Genomic DNA, 23,318 nt, shown 5'->3' with positions numbered 1-23,318 from the left:
TGTGGGATCCCCAGCGGGGCCGTGCAGGAGGCAGCCGATCAATGACTCTCTCATCATTGATGTTTCTCTCTCTCCCTTCCTCTCCGAGATCAATAAAGATATGTTTAAAAAACAAACAAAACTGAGACTCACTCCACCCACCAGGGCACAGAGGGGCCTGCTCTGACCCTTCTCTATCCCTTTGTACTCTCAGTGGCTTCCAAGCAGGACATTCACACCTCCCTCTGGTAATCCTCCCCTCGCTGTAGCCCCTCTTCACACACACACTTGCCAAGGACAAAAGGCACAATACACAGGCACCTTCTCACACACGAGTTCACGCACACCCGCGATTCCTCCTCCATGCGTGTGCGATTCCACACACAGGAGCCCACACACACATCAGATATGGGGGCCGGGCCAGACCAGCTTGGGGGGATGCAGGTTCACGACACAGAAGGGCAGTTAGTTGAACACAGGGACAATTTTACACACAGTGGCACCTGGTTCTTCACAGGCAGTTCCAGAGTCGCGCAGGCACAAGACAGTTACGCACCCAGAACATTCTGTCTCTTACATACCCAGACACACCTGAAAAACATCCCACTGTGAGCGCGGCTTACACAACACTCCGCCACGGGATAGAATTATCAACAAAACCCACTTTTAATGATGGTGTTGACCTGAGGAATCTTCAGACAGAGGCTTGTGGCCGGAGGTGACCACCGGCAAAGAGCTGGCCCAGGTCTGGGACCAAGAGGCTCCCAGAGGGAGCTGGCCTCTGAGTGGGAGGGGAGGCCGAGCCCTCTACTGCTTCGAGAAAGAAGACTAGAAATGAGCCGGGGAGGAAAGAAACACGGTACAAAATACATTCAGAGCCTCCTGGCCGGGCCCTGGGGTCGCCCAAATCCGACAGGCGAGGGGCTCAGGGGGAGAAGCGCAGGTCCGGTTCCCTGGCCCCTTCTGTTCGCATGGCCAGGTTCCAAGGGGCGGAATGTATTTGTCATTTTCCTCTTAAAAAAATATATCTCTTTACACTCGCCTTCTCTGTAGTCTCTTGGCTATTTGGGAATGAGCACTTACTTGCACCCCGAGGCTTCAGAGGGGGGCTGCTTGGGGGGAGGGGGTGGCTCCAAACAGAAGAGTAAAGAGCTGTGACCTATGGCTTTTGCATCTACGTGGTGGGTGGTGGGGATGGTGCAGGAGAGCAGGTGTGGGCCGGTGAGCAGCCGCCGGTCTCCAGGTGGGGGAGGCGGAGGGATCCTGGGTCAGTGCTTTCTAAGGATCAGGGACTCGCGTCCGCAGGAATCCTTTGGTCTCATGCCTCAGCTCCGGGAGCAGCGTTCGCATGGAAGTGAAGGGAGCCCTCCATTCATTTCCATCCCGAAAGGCCTCCCCAGGGAAGCAGCCGCATTTGGGCTGTGACCACGGGGAGGTCGATGGTCTGGGGGGGTGGCAGGGGTCTCTTTCGGGGTTGGCTCCACCTGACGTGAGCTCCGTTGCGAAGGCTCCATTGGCAGGGGCCAGAAGGCAGTGTGAGATCAACGTGTCGGACCCCGCGACGCAGCCGTGTTCTTACTCAGACTCTGCCCGTGGGGTGGGGCCATCCTGGTGGGGTAGTTGGTACCTGAAAAACCCTGGATGTGGGATCAGGGATCCCAAGGTCACCGCCCGGGCCCAGTGGGGGAGGAAAGAGGCAGGATTCTGGCCTTGGATTGTTTCTCAGAAGTGCCCTGGGGGTGGGCTCATGATGCCAGTGACCCCATGGGGTGGTGCCAGCCAGCCTCCCGTGAGCGCCAGTGCTTCCCCTCTCACCCCAGAAGGTCAGAAACCTGATGCTACAGAGAAACTCCCAGCGACTTCCTTCAAACCCAAGTGGCCTGATGAGCCGGGCGCCACTGCTTCTTGGGTGGAGAGAAGGGGGCCTGTGAGAACTCAGCCCAGGAGGGCAGAGCAACGGGGGGGCTACTTTTCTCTGACAGTCCCTTCAGGTCTTGCATCGAGGTCCTCGGCACCTGGGTGAGGCACCCATGAGCCCTCCTTCCCACAAGGGGAACCAGAGTGGTGGGGACAGGGTCGTGGGAGACACAAGAAGATCCATGTGGCTGCAACTCCCCCAATCAGAGGCCTCCTCCGTCTGTAAAGGGGGCTGTGAGCAGGTGGGTCATGCCCGGACCATCTCCCCCCCCACCCCCCCAGGCTCCTTTGTCATGCAGGAAACTCAATGGAGGCCAACAGCAGCCCAGGGGACTGGACTGTCCCCCTACCAAAGAGAGGCCGGGTGGGCGGAGTCCCCAGGGGCCTTGAGTCCCCTCCCCAGCGCCGCGTCATCTGGGGTAGTAGTCGTCAGGGACACCGGTGAGGTTCCTGCCTTTCAGGGCCGCGTCCACCAGCTTGATGTAGGCGGCGATGGTCCTCTGCATGTCGGTGGTGTAGGGGTCGTACTCCAGCTTCCGCAGCCCCGAGCGCTTGAAGTTGCCGTCCTTCTGGCTCTCCACGCACAGCAGCCGGTCCTCCCTGACGGCCACGCCGAGCAGGCGGACCATGCGGCCCAGCTGCACGAACAGGTCCCGCTTCAGGTCCTCGAAGTGCACCACCAGCACCTTCTTGCCAAACTTGAGCCAGTCGAGCGTGTGCGTGGCCCACCACGGGGCGTAGTTCCTCACGAACTCGGGCCACTCTGCGGAGACAGGAGGGGGGCTGAGTCAGAGGGTGGAGGGGCTCCGGACGCAGTCAGGGGGCGCTGGCAGTGGTCGCCGCACTCACGGCAGTAACGCCAGTAACTCCTTTTGGACGCCACACTCCCCCCCGGCCTTCTCCCGCCTCGGTGCAGCTGCTCTGCCTGGACCGGTCTCAGCCCTTCCTGCTCTCTGGGGACAGCATTTGCTTGGGGCCTGCTACACGCCAGGCACAGGCTCATGTGTAAATGCATGTTACCGCATTACATTCTGATATTTTAGTACGTACTTATGTTAACATATAACAAATATGTTATTATAGCTATTAATTCAGAGAAGATGTTGGGGACAGAGGAAGAGATTCCAGCCTCAGCTCTGAGGCCCAGCTGGAGAGTCACAGGGCAGGCTCTCTTCCTTTCACGGGGACAATGCCATGTGCTCCCTCCAGAAGGAAACGTTTAGTCAGTGAGTCTCCCAAACCCTGCTGGGGAGCCCAGCTGGTTCTTAATAACTTAACCCTCACCCCTTGCTGGGTGATGGATACCGATGATCTCAGTTAATCCTAACCACTACCCTAAAAAGAAAGGACTATATTAGTCACTTATCATCATTGAGGAAACTGAGGCTCAGAGAGGTGGAGTCACTTGCCCAAGGCGGCACAGCCAGGGAGCACCATCCAGACCAGGCCTGCCTGCTTCCAGGTTCCGATCTTTCCCAGGCACCAGCAGCCTCGCCCCGACTTCCTCCCACTGCCTCACACCCAGCGGGGGCTCAATAAATAGTTGTTGAACGAAATTGAAATCCCCAACCCGCCAAGTTGCGACGTGATAAAGGGCTCCTCTTTCTTTGTAGGAGACACCAGACTCTGTGGTAGGGCTCCCGCTCCCCCAGAGCCCCCCGCTGGAACACCACGACTGCTTGGGGAATATTTATGCTAATGATAAAGATATTTTTTATCCTTAAAATAGATTATTTACAATATATCTGGCTAATTGGGCCTATACTGTTATAACGGGTTGAGACCAGATGTATCTGGGTGATTAGAGAAAATTTAGCACGTGCATAGTCTGTTTCGCTGTTTTTAAAAGAATTTCCCCACTCCCGAGTCACCTCCCAGCATCCCCGGTGATTCGGGATAACTACTGCTCCCACGGCAGAAGCCCCGGGGGATGGAGATGGCGCTCGGCCACCCAGGGACACACAGATCCAGACTTCCAGGGTTGGCCACTTCTGGCCATCGCAAGTGGTCGCTGGAGAGGACTGCGGGGTGGTCCTCCAAAAATGGAAGGGCCCACTCTGCATCTGGAGTCAGACGACCTGCATTCAAAACCAGCTCCCCTCCACATCAGCTGTGTGACCTCGGGGACATGAGTTGATCTCCTTGAGTCTCAGTTTACCCATCTGCAAAATGGGGACTGTGCTAGACCAGCATCCTAGATGCTGCTCAGATGAAACGGAGTAAGAGTTGCCAAGGCCCTGGCACAGCCTGGGGTGTGGGAGATGCTCAATCAATGTGGCTCCTGCTATGATTATTCTGATGTTGGCCCCCCAGCATCTCTGAGGTGCTTCACGGGCCCCATGTTGGTCAGAGCTCCACTCAACACCACATTTGATATCCAGGCTGTTTAGGAAGCAGCCGTCCCCCTGCCCCCCACCCCCCGCGGTCCCCATGGCACAGATCCCTCACTCGAAGCTCCTCAGTGACTTCACTGGAAGGGAAAATACAAACAAAAAACAAAAGCCTGTAGCTCAGCGTTTCCGGTAATTGACTGCTGCCCTCATATTGAGAATAAAGGCTCCCGGGCCATGGACCGCTGGGCACGGGGCTGGTTCCGCCGGAACTGGTGCACGCGTGGGCCCGGCGGGGCCTGGGCCGGCCACCTGGCCCCACCGTCCTGTCTCCGGGAGGGACAGGGCCTGATTAATAGCTGAGCTGCACTTAATTCCCCACGGACCCATTAACCACCGTCTCCGTTTCATTACACAGATCCAGGACAATTCACCTTGTGTAATCAGCTCACATAAAACTTTGCTTTGGACCCACTCCAGGGATATTGTAAAATTAATGTTATGGAACCAACGGGGAAGGGGAGGTTGCGTCACAGGAGCCTCGACCCAGCTGTAACTGGGGGGGGGGGGGGGGACACAGGGAGGGCGGGGTGGACATGCTCGACAGCTGGGTGACCTCTGCTCTGATGGAGGCGACCCTCATACTCCAGGCTGAGGGTGTCCTAAAGCAGGGTGCTTAAACTTTCAAGCACACACAAAACTTCCCCTTAAAATGCAGATTCTGGCCCTTGCCAGTGTGGCTCAGTGGGTTGGGCGCCGTCCCGTGCACGGAAGGGTTGCTGTTCAATTGCTGGTCGGGGCACGTGCCAGGGATGCGGGCTCTAGCCCTGGTGGGGGGCGTGCGGGAGGCACTTCGCTCTCACATCCATGTTTCTCTCTCTCCCTCTCCCTTCTCTCTTCTAAAAATCAAAAATTATTCCTTAAACATACAATAAAAATAAAATGCAGATCCTGATCCAGTAAGCCTGGGCATGGGGGGGAGGGGGAGTGAGATTTGTTTTTCTAAAAATCTTCCAGGTGAAGTCAATGCCACTGGCCCAGCGGCCGCGCTTGGAGCAGCCAGGGTTTGAAGCAGCGGCTGGACAACTGCGGGGCGTGTGGGAGACACCTGGGGCGATCGCTAACGCGCAGGCGACAGCCGGGCCCCTCCGGGAGCTCTGATTCAGCGGGTCTGGGGGAGGGGGCCTGAGGATCTGTGCTTCTAACCAGCTCCCAAGTGATGCTGACATTGCTGGTGCCGGGGCCCTAAGGTAAGGGTCTCAAACTCAAGTGACGCAAGTGAGAGGAGAGGGCTGGGTGGGGCTGTGGGGCTTGGGCTCTGGGAGCAAAGCTCTCAGCCCCGGCTCTTGAAGACCTGCGTCAGGCTTGGGAGGGGACACCCCACCCAATTCCACACTGATGTGGGGACCCCAGGCCCTCAACATAAGATGCGTGGGCTGGAACCCCCTTCTTCCACCCCCTGGAGCCTCTTGGCTCAGCCGGTCGAGAGGATCCCTTCTCTTTGTTTTTAAAGCTCCCAGCTGTCTTGAGGGAGGAAAGAGAGGCTAGGGAGGCTGGGGAATTAAAACTGTCTGAGCCTGAGATGAGGGGCTAGGCCAGGAGAGAACCCCTGAATGCCCCAGGAGGCTGGTGACGCCCTCTCACCCCAGGTAAGAAAGGGCCTGGTAGCCAATGCCTGGGCTAGAGCCCCAGCTCAGTCTGCACAGGGGCCTCCGCCCCAGGCCCTCCTCCCTCCCACCTTTCCTCCCTCCTCGGTGATTCCATGGTCCCCTGCCCCCCCCCGTCCCCCCCCCCCCCCCGCCCCAGCAGTACCTTTGCCCTTCCAGTGGGCGTGCGCCGCGAAGCCGATGTGGCCGCCATACTTGCGGTTGAACTCCGCCATGAGCGCCTTGTAGGGGTTCCTGATGAGCAGGATGGCGGCGTCGAAGGCCTCGATCTCCTTCTGGCCGCTCTCGTGGGTCTTGATGCAGATGGTCCTCCCGCTGCGCCAGTGGTCCCGCTCGCCCTTAAACCCTTCCCGCAGCCGGGCCGGGGCGCACAGGTCAGCAGGCGGGCGCGACACCCACCGTGCCCCCTGCTGGGCCCCTTCGGGAGCCTCAGGCATGCACCTGTTACCGCCTTCGTTTGCTCATGTGTTTACTGAGCACCTACTATGTGCGAGGCACTGTGATGGGAACTGATTTTGCAAAAAGATCCAGCAGTCACCCCTCCTTTGGCACTGTGTCCCCCCTCCCCTCCCCTCCCCCATGCTCCGGGGCCCATCAGGGTTTGAGGATTTCATGAAGGTAAGCATCTCTCAGCTGCAGAAGTGTTCAAGGAACGTTTGCAGTGATCTGAATGGAGGGAAGGTACCAGGCACATAGTATGGACTTGATAAATGTCCATTATTGAACAGATGCCGGTGCAGTCCCCAGGACATGATGCTCTGGGAATGTTTGGGGGATGTGAGTGAAGGGAAGCTACCAAGCACATAGTAGGTCGCCAGAAACAGGCTTCGATGGGCTGAGCAGCACACAGTAGGTGCTCAGGAAGGGTACTCCCATGCCCTCCTGGGCAGCCTCACCTTTGTTGTAGAGGGAGCCATCGAAGTAGTAGCTGCCGGTGTAGAAGCCGGTGGCCAGCTCGATGAGGTGGCGAGCCCACGTGTTGCCGGCCCCTGGGAAACTAGCCAGAGCGATGAGCTGCTTGGACTTGGCTGGGAGGAACCTTCTGTCCATGCACCGGTTGTCTGCAAAGGGCACGGACAGATGAAGCCTGGGTGTAAGCCCCACCCCTGCCACTTCCCAGCTGTTCAACCCAGTGCACACGATGGAACCTCTTCTGGGCCTCAGTTTCCCCATCTGTAAAATGGGGGAAATGGTTCCTCCCTCACAGGGTTGATGTGACTTTTGCAGCATCAGGCAGTGGGTCTGTGTTAGAGACCCAGGTCTCCCCCTTCCAGCCTGGATGGCTTCCCACTCAAGGTCATTGTCTCCATTTCAAGAAAAGAGCCACCAAAGGGGTCCTCCGTATGAGGGACAGAGATGAGGGTCCTTAGAACCCACCCGCCTTGCCCAGGGCCCTCTCTCTGTGGCCTACCCAGGATCTCTAAGCCTGGCCAAGTGCACCAGCCCTGCCCTCTGCCCTCTGCCCTCTGCGGTTTGGGCTGTGTGAAACGGGCACCTCTGGGAGGGAGGCCCCTGGGAGAGCCCAGGGGCGCCGGGGGAGGCCTGGCTTACCTTGCACCTGTGTCTGGTACACGATGAAGTAACTGGGCGTCCCGCAGCTCTCAAACTCCTCCGCGCTGCACTTCTGGGCACAGAGCTGCTCGTCTTCCCTCTCGTGGAGGGGGAATCGTGTGGTGGGGAACCCGCAGTGGCAGGCGGTGCCTGCGAGGGCCGCCAGTGGGTACTCCTGGGGGGGAGAGGGAGTGGGAGAGGGGGAGGGAGAGGAAGGAAGCCGCTAAATCCCTGGACTGCCTGGGATTCCCGTCTCCATCCCTCTTCCCAACGTGCGGGTCCCCAAACTCTGCCAGTGACTCCAGCTTTTACAGTGTCGCCCCATCCGTGCACCTCCTGCACCACTGTATCTTTCCAGCTTTCCTGAGGTGTAACTGACAGACAAAAATAGTATCTATATTTAAGGTGTACAACTTGACGTCTGGATACACATATACGCGGTGAATTAATCATCACAATCAAGCTAATTAGCACCCCCGCCACCTTACACAGTGACTGTTTTTTGTTTCCCTGGACTCTGTTTATTTATTTGCTTGTTTGTTTCCTTTAAATCAACTCACCTGGACTTAAATTCCAGGGAAACTCTGTATCACTCCCACAAGTGGCACCTGTGCACCGCTCAGGCTGCCACAGTTTCCATACTCTAAACGCAAATACTATAGACACGCAAGAGTGTAATTAAATTCCTGCCAAGGCGCCCTGCCTGCCAAGACCGAGCCCCGTGTCGGCTCCCTTTTTCCTGCAGAAGGGAGATTAGTTGAGGGTGGAGAGACGTGAAAGACACTTTAGCACTGAGAAGAGCTTGCTCCTGGAGGACTGGAAAGAAAACTGAGAAAGAAGCGCCTTTCTCACGGTGTGCACCCCGCGATGGTCCGTGCCCCCGTCTGAGAGGGAGACAATACCCGCGCCTCCGGAGAAGCCGGCTGGACCCGTTCTTTTAGGCCAGAGAGGGGGCTGGGGCCCACGTGTCTCACAGTCTTCGCTGGGAGAGCAGCTCCTAACTGCTCTCTGTTCTATGGGACAGCCAAGTGGGAGCAGGACGGACCTGAGGTTTGAGGGGCAGGGGACTGTCCTTTGTCCAACCTGCTTCTGCTCAAGACCCACAGCCCTGAATTTCCTCCAGAAGCTGGTCCAGGAGTAATCGGGTAACAAACCGAGGTCACACCTATGTGGCTGGGTCCAGGGAATTTTGCCAGAGTATGTTTGGTTTCTTTCTCAGCGGTGACGGGGAACTCACTCTGTCCTGAGGTGGGACTGTCCCTGCCTTTACCTGGCATCTTCTACTCATGCTTTTAGGCCCAGTTCCAATGTCTCATTCATTCCTGGGCATCCCTCACTGTTGGAACAAACTCACTTCCTCAGAGGGACAGAAAGTGACCCTGTGTAACTCTTACCCTGCGCCTCCCTGGAGTCCCCCATCTCACCTTCTCTGTGCAGAGGTCCACGCATTTGTCCACGGACATGTTCGGCATGGCGGCCGTCACGGGCAAGGCCAGGGAGAGGTTGTCGGGCCTGCGGAAGCAGCCTCGGAAGACGGCGCTTCCATCTGGAGAGCCAGAGAAAAGAGGAGTCGTCAGGTCTAAGCCGGGGGGACCGCCTTCTGACGGAAGCGCTTGGAAGTGAAAGCCCAGAGAAGGCGAGAGTCTTGCCCAAGATCACACAGTGAACCAAAAGGGAGACTAAGGAGCTAGACAGCTCAATCTCGGCATCTGTGTCAGCAACCCAGGTCGCTGAGATGTTCTCGTTGGGCCACACTGTCCCCTTTTCTTTGTCAGCATTCCTATGCCTCACCTCCTGATTCTCAACCATGGCACCTCCCCATGTGGGGAGATGGGAGATGCCAGGGAGGGGTCACACGATCTCATCAGGGGAGGGCTGAGCACGTGGGGATGGAAGGAAGCAAAAGGCCAGGCCTGCCTGCCCTCCTCACAGCATCAGGGAAGCCCTCTCCTCCCATCATCCAGGGCTTCAGGGGGGAAACCCTGAGCCTCGGGAGTCTCTGCCCATCCAGTGCTGAGCACCCACAGGCTGCAAGGGACTGATATGTGGGAGGGACTCCCTTTAAAATAACCCCCACTTGGGAATATCCCAATTAGTTGACTTTAAGGAGACTTCCTTCAAAGGAATGGGTGAGCCTCATCTCATCAGGCGAAGGCCTTAAGAGCAAAACTGAGGTTTCTCAGAGGAATTCTGCCTCAAGACTGCAGCATTAACTCCTGCCAGCACTGCCAGCCTCTGAGCTGCCCCACAGCTTTCGGACTTGCCAGCCCCACAGTCACGTGAGCCGGTTCCTTAAATAAATATAAATATCTCTATCATCTATCCCTCTGTCGAATCTTCTGGTTCTGTTTCCCTGGAGAACTCCTGACTGATAAGAGTAGGATTACACGCAATTTTTATTCCCATCTTTTTGTAAAATTTTTCTATTTTTTTCTACAGCAAATATGTATTTTTTTTTTTTTAATGTAAAAAAGACAAACGAAAGAAAAAAAGTGGGCCCTGCCAAGTTTATTGAAAGGCTCCTGAGACCCATTTAAAATCGGGTTCAGTTCTCAAATTCGAGTCGTACAAACCTTTCTAGAAGCACGGCTTTCACATAAAACAAAGGACGCTGCTGGTGGAGCGTGAGTCAAAACCAGGAGCCCTGAGTAGGTGCATTTATTGAGCACCTACCATGTGTGATCCACTCTGCTGAGAGCCTTACAAACATCATTTCATTGAGCATCCTGGAAACTCTACAAGGTCCGCAGTCACCTCTCGTTTTACAGGTGAGAGAAGCAGGGCTCAGAGAGGGGAGGTTATGTGACCAACCTGAGGACCTGCCATTGGCAAAAACAACAACTCGCTGAGGATGACCTCGGAGACAAATGTGAGCCCCTGGGAAAGAGGGAAGCGCGTTTCAAAACCGCATAACCCTATAGCTCTGTTACAGCTGTGTGTGGGCACGTACAGTGTGAGCCACTTTCTAAGCGTGTGTGCGTGTGTAAGGAATTATTCCCCCGGGCAGTGAGACGGTGGAGGGGGGGAGTTGAGGAGCGGCCGTTTTAAATTTCAGCGGCCAAAGGCGCCCTAATGATTACTCCTACCACCTGGCTCCCAGTAGCCTGAAGCTGTTCACGGCGGAGGCCAGTCCAGCCACGACATCTGGAGTTTGGTTAAACGGCTCATTTCCAGAACTCGCCGCGGGCTTGCACACGCCCAGCGCTCGCTCCTCTGCTTCGCCCGTGTCCGGCTCCAGGCTGGGGAGGAGCAGCTGTGGCGGTGGCTGGAGCGGTCGGGATGCTGCTAACCCCCCATGTGGTCCTCCAGGCCTCAGTTTCCCCGCATTGAAACGGCAGGGAGCGGGGGAGCTAAAGAGGTGGGGAGCCTGAAACGGTGCAGGCGAAACCTTCCCTAAACCCAAAGGCTCAGCAGGATGCCGACACCGGTCACAGTCCCGAGACGCTGGGCTTGCCTTGCTCTCAGACCAGCGGCCAGCAGACACGAGCTCCGGCCCCTACTTGGCCTCTCCTCCCTGGGATGCAGCATCTGTACCTCCAAACGTCCACCCTGGCAGCTCCACCCTTCCTCACCCTTCGACCTTGGGCACGTTTCCTCTCCTTTCGGGGCCTCAGTGTTCTCATCTCTAAAACGGGGCCATGAATGTTGACGGATCATTCCGAGATGGACACGAATGGGCCTCGGGAGCTGTGAGGACAGTGGAAGGGGGCAGGCAAAGGTCCGCGAAGCTGCCCCTCGCTGGCTGCCTTCAGACTTAACTGGAAAGGGAGGTGAGGGAAAAGAGAGTCCCTAACCTGGCATCTCCCCAGGGGATCTTCTCCTGCCTGCTAGACTTCTGGAGGCCAGACTGCAAGCGTGGGGAGGAGGGAAGACTCCCTAAGCCCAGCTCCCTCTGACATTTAAGCATCTGCTAATGAGTCCCTGACCCTCCCTGTTTAGAGATGGGGGGGGGGCTGAGCTGAGTGCCCTGAATTCCAAGTGAGGTGAGGCTCTCAGAGTCCTAAAGGGCCTGAGAGGGATCAGGAGCTACCCTGTGAGTCTCTCTTTGGACAAGGTATGTGCTGGGGGTGGGGGTGGGGGTGGGGAGGGAACAGGTTCGGGAAGTTGGTTCCAGGAGCCGCGAAGCTGTTGGATGTGGGGTCTTCCCACAGGGCTGCCCATCCTGCCCACACAGCCCGTGGACAGTAACAGCGACCCGAGTAGCGTCTTCCCGAGGACTAACGCTAAGGGGTAACGGCAACGGCCGTCAGCGCCGAGCGTGTTACACCGGCTCTATCTCAATTAATCCCCGGCGCAACCCATGAGGCCGGAGATACCACTGTCCGGTGTTGCAGGCAGACACCCTGAGATGTCACAAGGCTCGGTCACTTTTCCGGGGCTCACAGCTAGTGAGGAACAGAGCTGGGATGGGACCCCAATCTCGTCGGACGCCGCACCCCGGGTTCCCACAGCTCTGGCGTTCCGCGCGAGGCCTGCGGGCTCTAACGTGGCTGAGGCTCAGGGATCCCGTGCCGGCCGCCTGCGTTTCCCGGAAACCCTCTCAGGCCCCGCCGAGAGGGTCCGAGGATCCCAGGGGCCCGCGCCCCACATCCTGGCAACGCCAGCTCTTCACTGCCAGGCTCGCTGAGATGCCGTGTGACCTCAGCAGCTTGGGGTTTTTATTAGCAAGAGGCGAGCGCAGCAACTGTTCACAGCTCCCCTTGCTGGGGGCAGGTGGTGAAGATCCTGGCACCAGCTGCAAGTGCCTCTGAAGTCCCAGGATCTTTGTTCTGGGGCTTCACACACAAAAATGAAGTAAATGTCGTCAGGCACTGGCTTCAAGGCGGGCGTGGAAGAGTTCTCCTTGGTTTGAAAGAGGCTCCCCCCCCCCCCCAGTAATTAGGCCAAGCTCCGCTGCATTAAAGATGCAGGCCAGGGAGAAAGGCAGCGAGCTGGGAACTGTTAACAGCTACCTATAATCAGAGAGAGATTGAATTATACAAAGAGCCTAATTGTCTGAGGAGAATTCAGCCATTTTGGGGGCACCCCCGAAGTCTCCCGTGGACTCCTGCAAATTCAAGTCGCTGGAACTGGGTGCTGCTCAGAGTGAGTCGGGGAGTCGTCATTTTAGGAAGACGGTGAGGGGTGGGGGTTAGTTTACAACAACGGACACTGTGCTGGATGCTTTCCCGATTTCATCTCACTGGGCGGTCGCAGCGATCTTTAAAGGTTAGGATTGCCCCCATTTGACGGATGAGGCACTGGAGCCTCAAAAAGGATACATGGCTTGGCCAAAGTCAACACAGCAGGCAAGTGAGAAGGTGAGCTGGCAAAGAAACGTCTGCCTGATTGCAAAGCCCGCAGGACTCCCACGGCCCTCCTGGATTTCGTGCCGGGGAGAACAGCTCACCCATTCCCCCCATCGTGAGGAAGAGGGAGGAAAACCCTTCTAGTTGTCATCTCCTTGGCTCTGCACCGCATAATTCATGAAGGCCCGCGGGAGTGATAAAATCCAGGAGTCCCAGACAAGGGCGAGGAGAGGCCTCCAGGCCTGGCAAAGGGGCTCGACTTGGTTTGTCCATCAACATGGGACTTTCCCCGGGATCATCCGAGCCTCCCCTCAACAGAAGCGCCTAGAATGGAGTATCCCTGAGCATAAATCACAAGCGTTGAACAAAATCTGAAGACAAAAATAAAAATAAAAAAATTGCCGGAACTAACAATGGTCCACAAAATCCACTATGTGAATTGTGAACCATACGTCAAGGATCTACTGATCCTTGTGACAGTGCAAACTTCCTAAAAAATTCACCGAGATAGAAAGGAAACACCTGGAAGAAAAAGGGCAGAGCCCTGGGAGAGGCCGGCCTGCGGTCATGGGGACTTTGGGCAGCACCAAAGGATGGTCAGCACCATGGACAGCCACCCAGGCGCCGGACACATGGATGTTCTGGGCAGTTCTAAGGAGCCTCGCGACACAAATCTTGCAAGAATCTTTCAGGCAAACGATGCTTGTGGCCACATCCTGTCCAGCCCGAATGTTCTCAAATCACCGGCAGGTCTCTGGCCCTAGGAGGAGAGCTACACTGGCCGACACATTTAGCAAACCCGCTGTGAAAACTGTGACCCAGCCAAGAAGAAAGTTCATCTCTCAGGTCTTCTGAGAGTCCGTGCCAAGGCGGAGCAGCAGGGCGCCTGCTGTGGGAGCTGGACGTCCCCCGCCCGCCCGAGTGGGGCTCGGAAGGGAACAAGCCTCCACTGGAACCTCGCAGTCACTAAGAGCTCGGTGCCACTGCTCAGGGAGGCAGTTACGACACGGCGTTCATACCGACCGATGACTCTGGTTTCCATCCGACCTGCTTCCTGGAGGTTGCAGGTCATTTCTTTGACTGATGGGCTACAAGGGAGTGTCGTGTGCCCGTGACTTGGAAGCCTCCCTTTCTCATTGATTTGTGTATAAATCAGATCCTAGGAAGCCAGGGGTGCTCCGACTGGGTCAGAGCAAAGACATTGGAGATGCCGTATTAGTTAGAGCCAGGAATCAAGGCAGAGGAGAAATCGGGGGTCAGGGAGAAAATGAGCTAAGCTGGAGCCAAGGAGTTCCCCTAAAAAGAGAGGAGCCAGGGTCCTGAATTCAATACAAGAGGTCAAGGTGAGCGGGCTCCCAAAATAGAAGCCAGAGGCCTGGGTTCCATCCCACACTCGGTGCCTAAGAGGCACTGTGGCCTTGGAAAAGTCGTGCCTGCCCGTTGCTTCCCGAAATCACCTCTAGGCTTTGCACACCCTGTTCCCTTGGCCTGGGGTCCTCTCCCACCTCTTGGCGACTTGTCTTGACTCCATGTACCCTCCTCCTCTCTCTCCACCAGGCAAAATCCTAGGTGTCCTTCAAGGCCCTAATCCAACAGCCCTCCTCCGCGAGCCTGCCCCCAAGAAGGCTCGATTTAGCCAGCACGCTCGACCTGACCGCAGAGCACAGCTGGAACGGGGCTTCAGGGACATGGCATCTGAAAAACAGAATACACTATCGAGCAGACCAAGGGTGGATTTTTATAAACAACAGCGTTCTGCTCTCTGGGCCTCAGTTTCCAAAACTGTAAAATGGGACATCAGCAAGGAAGGTCCTTCCAACGCGGCATTTAACACCTGATCTTTGCTGACCCTGGACTTTTGCTCATGGCTAGAATACACGGCTCTCCCTTTCCACTTTAAATCTCCTTAGAGTAAGATTCGGCTCAAGGGCTGCTCCCTTGGCTCCTTCAGACAGAATCCCCGCAATCCCCTGCACAGACCCCCCCCCACAATGGTCTTGGGCCTGTCTCTCTCTTGGACACCTCAGGGACTGCTCGGCAGCAACCAGCCAGCCCTCCTACTGCTACAAGGGCAAAACACCTTTGTCTAGTGGTCTTTGTGTGTTGAGACTTATACTGAAAAATCTCTGATGATCTGTGAGCATGTTGTTATAACAGGTGATCTCAGGTGTGTGCGTGTGTGGGGGGGAATGTCCAATCTGAACATTAACCAAGAGGACGTCTGGCCAATATCTGGCTAATGACACACGCAGCCTAGTTCTTATTTTCTGGCTCATCTCCATCCACCGGGATGTTTTAGTGGCAGCAGCTTTCCCTCTAAATACCAATGACACTAAGGCCATCTCTTCAGATGATCAGAGCCACCATCAAAATAACACAAATATTGGCATAAAGGGTTCAGTGATGAATATGACAAGTTTGCCATCAAATTAAAAACTCATTACATGAACGGCCGAGCCAGGAACCGGCTGTGCGCACGCTCTCCGGCCTGGATCTCACACGCCACCTGAGTCCTCTGCCAGGCCGGCCTTCCGCCCCACGGGGAGGCGGCTGGGGCCTCGGTTTGCAGGCATCGGCCCCTTTGCAAACTGGCAGCACACTCGACCCTACCGCAGAGCAAAGCCTGAAGGGGGCTTCAGAAGCATGGCATTTGGAAAACAGAATACACTGTCGCGCTGAACCAACGGTGGATTTTTACAAGCAATGGCATTCACGTGGCAGGGACCTACTTCTCTCTGCGCGCAGACAGGCGTGAAGGCCTGCCGGGCCTGCCTGCGTGAGCAAGCCTACACTCCGGCGGGCCTCGGCATCTCTGCTGGGGCCTGAGGCCTTATTATTTGTTAAAGTGTGGTCCCTGGACCAGCAGCCTAGCATCACCTGGGAGCTCCTTAGAAATGTAGAACCCCACCTGGACCTGCCGGATCAGATCAGATCGTGCGCTTAAGGTCCCCACAGGGTCCACGGGCACGTTCAAGTTCCAAAGCGCTGGCCGCCGGGTTAGAGACGTGGTTGTGGATTCCTGTGCCTGCCTCCCAAGCTTAACCATGACGATCCTCGCCATTAGCTCTTTTCACAGGTCTGAAGGTCCACTTTAGTTAGACTGTGTGGCCTGGGGCAGGTTTACGTAAATGCATTAAGCCTCGGTTTTCTCATTGTAAAATTCACGATGGTAACATCGCTGCCTGAAAGGGCTGTAGGGAAGGTCAATGCGAAAGGCCTGCAGTGGGCTTAGCACGGTGCCTGGAACACAGCAGATTTCAAGAGTCAGATACTAACTGCTATTAAACAGCTGGAGAGGGAACAGTGGGACGGTGTCCACAGCAGAGGGCCGGCTCCTGTCCTCTCCAATTCACCTCCCTTCCTCCCTCAAGTTGGAAACTGAAGACTTTTCCAACAAGACTGAAGCACTGACCAGCAAGGGATACATTCTCTTTAGGGGAGCATTAAAGACCTAGGCTCTGGAGTTGGTTTAAACGCTCTGGGGTTTATATGACACTGAACCTCAGTTTCCTCACCTGTAAAATGGGAGTAGGTGAATAACAGTGCCTATTTGAAGCGTCAGTGTGAGAATTAGATGTACTATTCCACATACGGCACTTAGACAGGCACTGCTTGTGGTTGTCATGATCGCCACTGTCATCAATTGTTACAGAAAATCTGCTTTCAGGAAACCAGGAGGGACAGGCCGAGCTCAGGCGGTAGCTCAGCTGAAGCAGGAAGGCGGGTGTGACGAGGGGTGCAGGCGGCCCAGGAGGCGGCTCGGGAAGGGAGGGAGGAGGGCAGGCGGAAACACTCCAGGTGGCTGGAGCAAACGGCTCCGCACGGGGTGGGGCGGGAGGCGAGCCTGGGGCAGGATTGTGGCAGCCTCGCAGGGCAGCCGAGGGCACGGGAGAGATGGGGAGCCACGGGAGGTGCGAGGCAGACGTGCGGGCGGGTGGGCCGGCCGAGGACGGAGCCGCAGAGGGGGGCGGGGGCCAACTCACGTACACCTGCGGGCCGACTCCTGGGCCAGCTGCAGCCGGTAGACGGAGAGGCGGTTGGCACCGCCGCACAGGCTCCCCCGCTCGCCCTTGCACTCCATGTCGCACTCCGCCTCGCTCACGTTTGTCGCCTGGATCTTGTGGCCGCAGTAGCACTCGGCGCCGAACTCCAGCCCGGCGTACAGGTAACCCCTGGGGAAGGCTGCTGTCAGGCCAGGGCACCTGCCACCAGCAAGACCCCGGGGACAGGGACACTCACCCGGCCCTGGGAGACGGGGCCCCTAGGGACCACCCGCCTGCCTTCAGCCCCGCCTGATGTCTCACACCCCCGTCCACCCGTCCACAGGCACACCGTGTCCACACTGACACCGCCTGTATACGCCCTCAGCACTCGGCCGCTTCACACACACCCCCCCTCACATCCTGTGGTCCCCCACCCCACCCCTCTATCGCTTCTCCCTGCCTAGAGCCATGAGCCAAACGTATGTGCAGAGTCCAGCCCCTTTATTCCAGGAAACATCTAAAAAAGCAGAATAAATAACAAGCAGAACAGAAACAGACTCCCGGATACAGAGACCATTCTGATGGCCGCCAGGCAGGAGGAGGTCGGGACGTCGGGCGGGAAAGGTGAAAGGGCTGAGAAGTGGTCCCTGGTAGTAACAGGACAGTCGCGGGGATGTAAGCACAGCACAGGGAATACAGTCAATAATATTCTAATAACTACGTGTGGTGTCAGGTGGGGCGAGATTTATCGGGACGATCACTTAGCAAGTTCGTGATGTCTAATCACTGGGGCGCACACCTGAAGCTAATACAATACTGTATGTCGACTGTAATTAAACAATTAAAAAAAGTGATCTAAGAAAATAATAAAACAATCAAGTTCCCCGGGGTGATTCGAACGTGCCGCTGGCTGTGAGAACGAGAGCAGCCGAGCTCCGCTCCCTTGGCCTCTACGACCCCCGCGCCTCATCAGCAGGCCCAGCCCAGCCCCAGGCCTCCTTTTACCCCCACCCCCCGGCTTCCTCACGTGTGGGGTGTGGATCAGAACATTCCTACCGCGTAGAAGGTCTCGTGGGGGTTCAAGAGTTAATATTTGCAAAGTGCCGAGAACAGTGCGTGGCACAGAGCGAGAGCCCCCGGAGGGTAGGCCACCGCTATTCTAGGGGCCCCGCCTGTCCCTGCCCGAGGGCAGGCCTGTGGCGGGCGCGTCTCCGCGTCTCCAGCGCCTGAAAGCACACACGGGCAGCCAAAAGATAGCCGCTGAGCTGCACAACTGAATTCCAAGTTTTTAAAAAATATATGTTTTTACTGATTTTAGAGAAACCGGGAGAAGGAGAGAGAGAGAGAGAAACATCGATGACGTTGATTGGCCGCCTCCTGCACACCCGCTATTGGGAATCAAGCCCGAAACCAGGGCATGTGCCCTGACTGGGAGTCGAACCGGTGACCTCTTGGTTCCCAGGTCGACACTCAACCACTAAGCTACACCGGCCTGGTCTGACTTGTTTTCTGAAGCTCACCTTGGCTGTCACCTGCTCTGAGAGGTCTCTCCTGACGCCCCAGGCAGGCTGGGGGCCTCTTCTGCATTTCCACGGTCTGCGACTTATTCCACTTCGACCCTCATCTCACTGTATTGCCCTCGCCTGGCTGTGGGCTCCACAAGGGCTTGGGCTCTGTGGAATCCACCTCTGTCTCCCCACAGTTCAAGAGATAAATGAACGAATTGATATCATCAAGGCTCAGACTCTTTCCCAAGCTGGAGGGGGTCCTGGGCTCAGGACTTCCACTTACTCAGGAAGCTGGTTATGGAAGGGACAGTGATTTCTAAGAGTCCCTTGGTCACCCCCTTGCCCATTTCCACTCCAGCCATGCAGCTGCATCCTTTGGCGCTGGGACCTCCAGAGCCAGCCAGGTGAACATGTTAGAGGCCTCTCCACAAGCCACCACAGGTCAGGGGACCCAGGACACAGGGAAGGAGAAGGTCAGCTTAGCCCCACGGTGCCCCCGGGGGCAGCAACGCTGGTGCCCAGGCCCGGACCAAGGGTTCCCATCCCTGCTCGCCAGTCCTTTGGGGTTTCATCCACTCTTGGAAAGTCAGCTCGCTTCCCCAGTGTATGTTCTAGTCTAAATATCATTCCCTCTTAGATTAAAAGCATGGTCTGCACAGGTGAGTGTTTCTCCCTGGGGGGAAAAACAAGGGCTTTCTCAGCTGGGAAACCATTAAGTCCCCTGATACCCGGGCTCCTGTCTCACCTTCCCTGGAACACCTCCCAAGGCTCCTGCTCACAGATTCACACCTGCATGCACACGAACACCCACACGCGCTTTTCCCCCCCACACGCACGATTCACAAAGACTCCTGCACACACAGCCACTATTATTGAAACCTAACTATGTGTTGGCATCAGGCTCACAAACGTAACCAGCTGGCCCTGCGTACTGTGCACTGTAAATTCACTCCTAGGCACAGCCTCACACAACCGCACAGTCACACACGCCCACAGACCAACTCCAGGAGAATCCTGCTCATTTGCACGCATGGGTGTGCACACACACACACACACACACGCACACACACCCTTGCATTGCACTTTCCCTGTGGTCATGGTCTCACCCTCCATCACCCCCCCCATGGAAAGGGAGACCACCACCGGCAGGAACCTGAGAAGGAAGGGGTCCGAAATGAACGGAGCCTGGGACGTCGGGGCCCTACCGTTCCGCACAGTTGTCCTGGCAACGGAAGACAGTCATCTTTTTGTAGTCAAAAAAGGACACGCCTCGCAGGGCCCGACTCTGGGTGTCATCCAGGTAGCAGCCGATGTACTTGGCTTTGGGGAGAGGAGAAGAGTCAGATTCGGCTGGGGTCCAAGGGGAAAGGGTGACAGGAGCAAGCAGGGCGCCTTGGCTACGAGGCCTGATTGACTTTTTGGTACCAATTCCTTCCTCTGAGCAGAAAAGCAGGCAGGAGAGACTGAAGGGCACAGGCACTGCGAGTTTAGGCCAGGTAAGCGCTCGGAGGCCTAGCTTTCGTCACAGTGGGGGGCAAAGTACCAACCCAGCCAGGTTAAAAGGCAGTGACTTGTGTCAATGTTTCTACCGCAGTGTCTCGCACGCAACAGGCACAAAGTGAAGGCAAGGGAGTAACACACTGACCACTCACAGTGCCGTGCGCGGGCTTTACAGTTTGCCTCTACTGTGGGCCCAGGTGAATGCTTCCACCCAATTTTAAGCCACACACTTCATTTTCTTAACGTAGTAAATGTGTTCCGGTGCCTCATGATAAGTAGTAATTCTCACCCACGAAGATGGCGCTCCACCCTTTATAAAATCCTTTCTCATATGTTCTTACGATTATTACTATTTAACTCGGACATAGAGTTTGCCAAGTGTTTCACGCACTGAATCTTGACAATGATTCTATGAGATAAGCACTAATATCCCCATTCTATACAGAAGAGGAAACTGAGGCCCAGAGAGGTTGAGTCACTTGCCCAAGGAAACACAGCCTGCACGTGTGGAGCCAGGGTTGGAACCACGCACCCTGGCCTAGGTTCTGAACTACCGCTCGCTGCTTCTTGACTCTGGGGACCTTTGCGATGACCCGCGTGAAGGGGGAAGTGCTGGCATGCTCACACTTTTTTCTTTTTTTAAAAAAAATATGAGAGAGAGGAAGGAGGGGGGAGAGAGAGAGAAACATCGATGTGAGATTGCAACGTGGATCGGCTGCCTCCTGCACGCCCCCCACCGGGGATCGAGCCCACAACCCTGGGCATGTGCCCTGACTGAGAATCGAACCAGCGACCTTTTGGTGCAGTCGATGACGCCCAACCAACTGGGCCTCGCCGGCCAGGGCACCTGGTGCTATTTATTACTCATGCTCCTGGAGATTCCTGTTGTCCTGCCTGAAAAGTGGGAATAAAACTAGAGGCGTTATGGGTTGAAGTGTGTCCCCTCCAGAAAAGAAAAAAGGTGCGCTGAAGTCCTAAGTCCAATACCGCAGAATGTGCCCTTATTCGGAAACAGGATCATTACAGATGTAATTTATTAAGTGATGGGGCCATGCTGGAGTCGGGTGGGCCCCAATCTAATATGACTGGTGTCCTACCGATACGATGACTATCTGAAGACACAGAGAGTCATGGTAATAATTCAATACATGGAAGAGTATCTGGCTCATAGTAAGTGCTCAATAAATGCTGGCTGTTTTAATCTTGCGCGTATTTAACAAGCCCTGGAAAAGGCTGCAGGGGAGGGTCAGGCTGAGCTCTGACAGATGTGAGGCTCCAATCCACGCTTGCCTGTTTACAAGCTGTGTGACCTTGGGCGAGTCACTTAAATCTCCCTGAGCTTCCGTTTTCTCCTCTGAAATGGGGGTTCATAAGGAAACCTACTGTGCATCTGTAGCTATAACTATCTGATGGCTGGTTCCTATTACACCCTAAAAACAGGCTGTTATTATATTATCACCCCGCCTCCCTTCTCCCGCCCACCCCCACCCCCGATGCTCACCCCTCTTACCTCTTTCCTCATCTTTCTCCCGGACAACCCTGCCCTTGAGGGCCCGGCTCCAGGCCCCGCCTCCGTAGTCGCCCAGCTTGGCTCTCTCGCTCCCATCCTTGCCCTTGAACCAGGGTCCGTACCTGCGGGCGATGCTGGCGGCTTCGCCCGCGTCCCTGAAGCCCCGGCCCAGATGCAAGTCGCCCAGGAAGGGCAGCTCCGCTCCCTCGGCCGGGGCCCCGGCGGCGGGGCTGGCCTGGCCCTGCGACACGGCCGGCTGGCCCACGAAGCCCGAGTGGAGGAAGACAAGGCTGCCGGCCGTCAGGTAGAGCACCAGGAAGGTAAAGAAACGCACAGGTTTTCGGCGGAAGTAGCGCTGGAACTTGAACCAGAGCTTGGCCATAGCGGGATCATTCCGGACTGGCTCGCTGGGGCCTGGCGGGAGGGGGTGCAGGGGGCTCCCCTTGGGGAAGGCACCCCTGGGCGTCTTCAGTCTTATCCCCTCTGCCAAGACCAGAGCTGGGGGGCAAGTCTAGCACGTGGCTGAGGCCGAGAGAACAGAGGACAGCTCGCCAGCCCTCCCGAGGCCGAGGTGCGCTTCCTTGGGCCACAGAAGGAGTTTCGAGGTTCGGGACACCCGGGAGTTGGGCCCATTTTCTTACATCTTGCTCTTGGCCTCCGAGGGCTCCCGGAGAACTTTGAAAGCAGCAAGCGAAGGAGGGGTCTGCAGGCCCAGCAGCTGCAGTGCGCTTCTGGCCCTTTCTCGGCTCCCCAGGCCTGGGGGGCTGGATTATATCACCGAGGCCAGGCCGCTTCTGGCTTCCTCCCCAGCTGGGGACCGAGCTCGGGGTGTCCACCTCGTGCAAACAGAAGCTGGCGGGCTTCCATCCGGTCAAGGGTCAGGGCTCAGGGCTGCCACCTGCGAAGCGGCACAGACACAGGCGTAAGAAAGAAGCCAGGGCCCGAAGGTTCTGGAATATGTTCAAGGGGCGGCGCAGAGTCCAGAGAGGGGAGTAAACCAATGGCCGAAGCACCCAGCGGAGCTGGACAGAGCCCAGCCTCCCGGTGACCAGCAGTGGCTCACCCGCTGCCAGGGTCCCTGGGAGTGTGGTCGGCGGAGCACTGTATTCAGAGCCACCTGGCAGCCTGGTTAGAGACGCCTGACCTCTCCAACCAGAGTCTCTGGGTCAGGGGAAACCTGCAGGTGTAACACGGTGCCCTCCGGTGATGGTTACGAGCGCAAAGGCCCGAGAACCGCTGCTTTAAGAGTAAACATTCAGGATCATCGCCAGGAGAGAAACGACGGAAATCACAAGAGAAAGAAAACTGTTTGGCTGACGTTTCCCATCAACACCAGCAGGGGGCCTGGTGACAATCTCGGTCAATACGGGGCTTCAACTGTCAGCCCACAGGCCGTCTGAGCGGCAACAGCCCCTCCTCATCCAGGCCGCAGCACCGACTTCAGCTGTGGCTCAGGGCAGAGCGGGCCAGTCCTCCGCAGGCCTTCCCACTCCTTCGGGAGCTAAGCACGGAGCGCCTGCTACGTACCAGTCATTGGTTCAGGCATCTGGCACAGGTCAGCGAAAAAGAGCCGCGAATTCACGCTCCCGTGGGGGCCAGCTCTCTGTTCATCCATCGATCCACCCATCTCTCCATGATCTTTTAATCCATCCATCAGCCCACCTACCCATCCATCCATTAAGTCACAAGCTACCCACCCATCCATCATCCATTCCTTCACCCATCCATCAATCTACCTACCCCTCCCTCCCTCCATCTGAACCGTAACAGCCCACTCATCCGACTAACTCTCCACCGATCCATTCATCCACCCACTCTTCCATTCATTTAAAAACATGTTTCGCCCGGCCGGGCGTGGGTCAGGGGTTGAGCGTCAACCTAGGATCCAGGTGATCGGGGTTCGATTCCCGATCAGGGCACATGCCCGGGTTGTGGGCTCTCAATCCCCAGTCAGGGGCGTGCAGGAAGCAGCCGATCAATGACTCTCTCGTCATGGATGTTTCCATCTCTCTCTTCCTCTCTCTGAAATAAAGGTATATTTTTTAAAAAAACAAACAACAACAAAACATGTGTTTCTAGCCTACT

The 23,318-nt window shown here is 56.4% G+C and overlaps 1 protein-coding gene across 1 annotated transcript; it reads right to left on the bottom strand.

Moving 5' to 3' along the window:
- Positions 1 to 1,654: 1,654 nt before the first annotated feature.
- Positions 1,655 to 22,126, bottom strand: WSCD2 (WSC domain sialate O sulfotransferase 2). The gene is made up of 8 exons (XM_016208711.2): positions 21,234 to 22,126; positions 19,429 to 19,543; positions 16,720 to 16,904; positions 8,869 to 8,990; positions 7,445 to 7,619; positions 6,790 to 6,954; positions 6,039 to 6,239; positions 1,655 to 2,659 (listed from the first exon to the last, which is right to left on the bottom strand). The coding sequence occupies exons 1-8, from the start codon at positions 21,613 to 21,615 to the stop codon at positions 2,307 to 2,309; spliced, it is 1,698 nt and encodes a 565-aa protein (XP_016064197.1). The 5' UTR covers positions 21,616 to 22,126; the 3' UTR covers positions 1,655 to 2,306.
- Positions 22,127 to 23,318: the final 1,192 nt, after the last annotated feature.

This window comes from Miniopterus natalensis, chromosome 20 (assembly GCF_054644295.1).
Source record: "Miniopterus natalensis isolate mMinNat1 chromosome 20, mMinNat1.hap1, whole genome shotgun sequence".
In the NCBI taxonomy this organism is placed as follows: Eukaryota; Metazoa; Chordata; class Mammalia; order Chiroptera; family Miniopteridae; genus Miniopterus; species Miniopterus natalensis.
This window is presented reverse-complemented; position numbering and strand designations above follow the sequence as displayed.

Coding starts and splice junctions, on each gene's coding strand:
- WSCD2 (XM_016208711.2), bottom strand. CDS start 21,615: ATGGCCAAGCTCTGGTTCAAGTTCCAGCGCTACTTCCGCCGAAAACCT. Junction 8,991..16,719: donor CCAGGAGTCGGCCCGCAGGT/GTACGTGAGTTG, acceptor CTGGCTCTCCAG/ATGGAAGCGCCGTCTTCCGA. Junction 7,620..8,868: donor TGGACCTCTGCACAGAGAAG/GTGAGATGGGGG, acceptor TCTCCCCCCCAG/GAGTACCCACTGGCGGCCCT.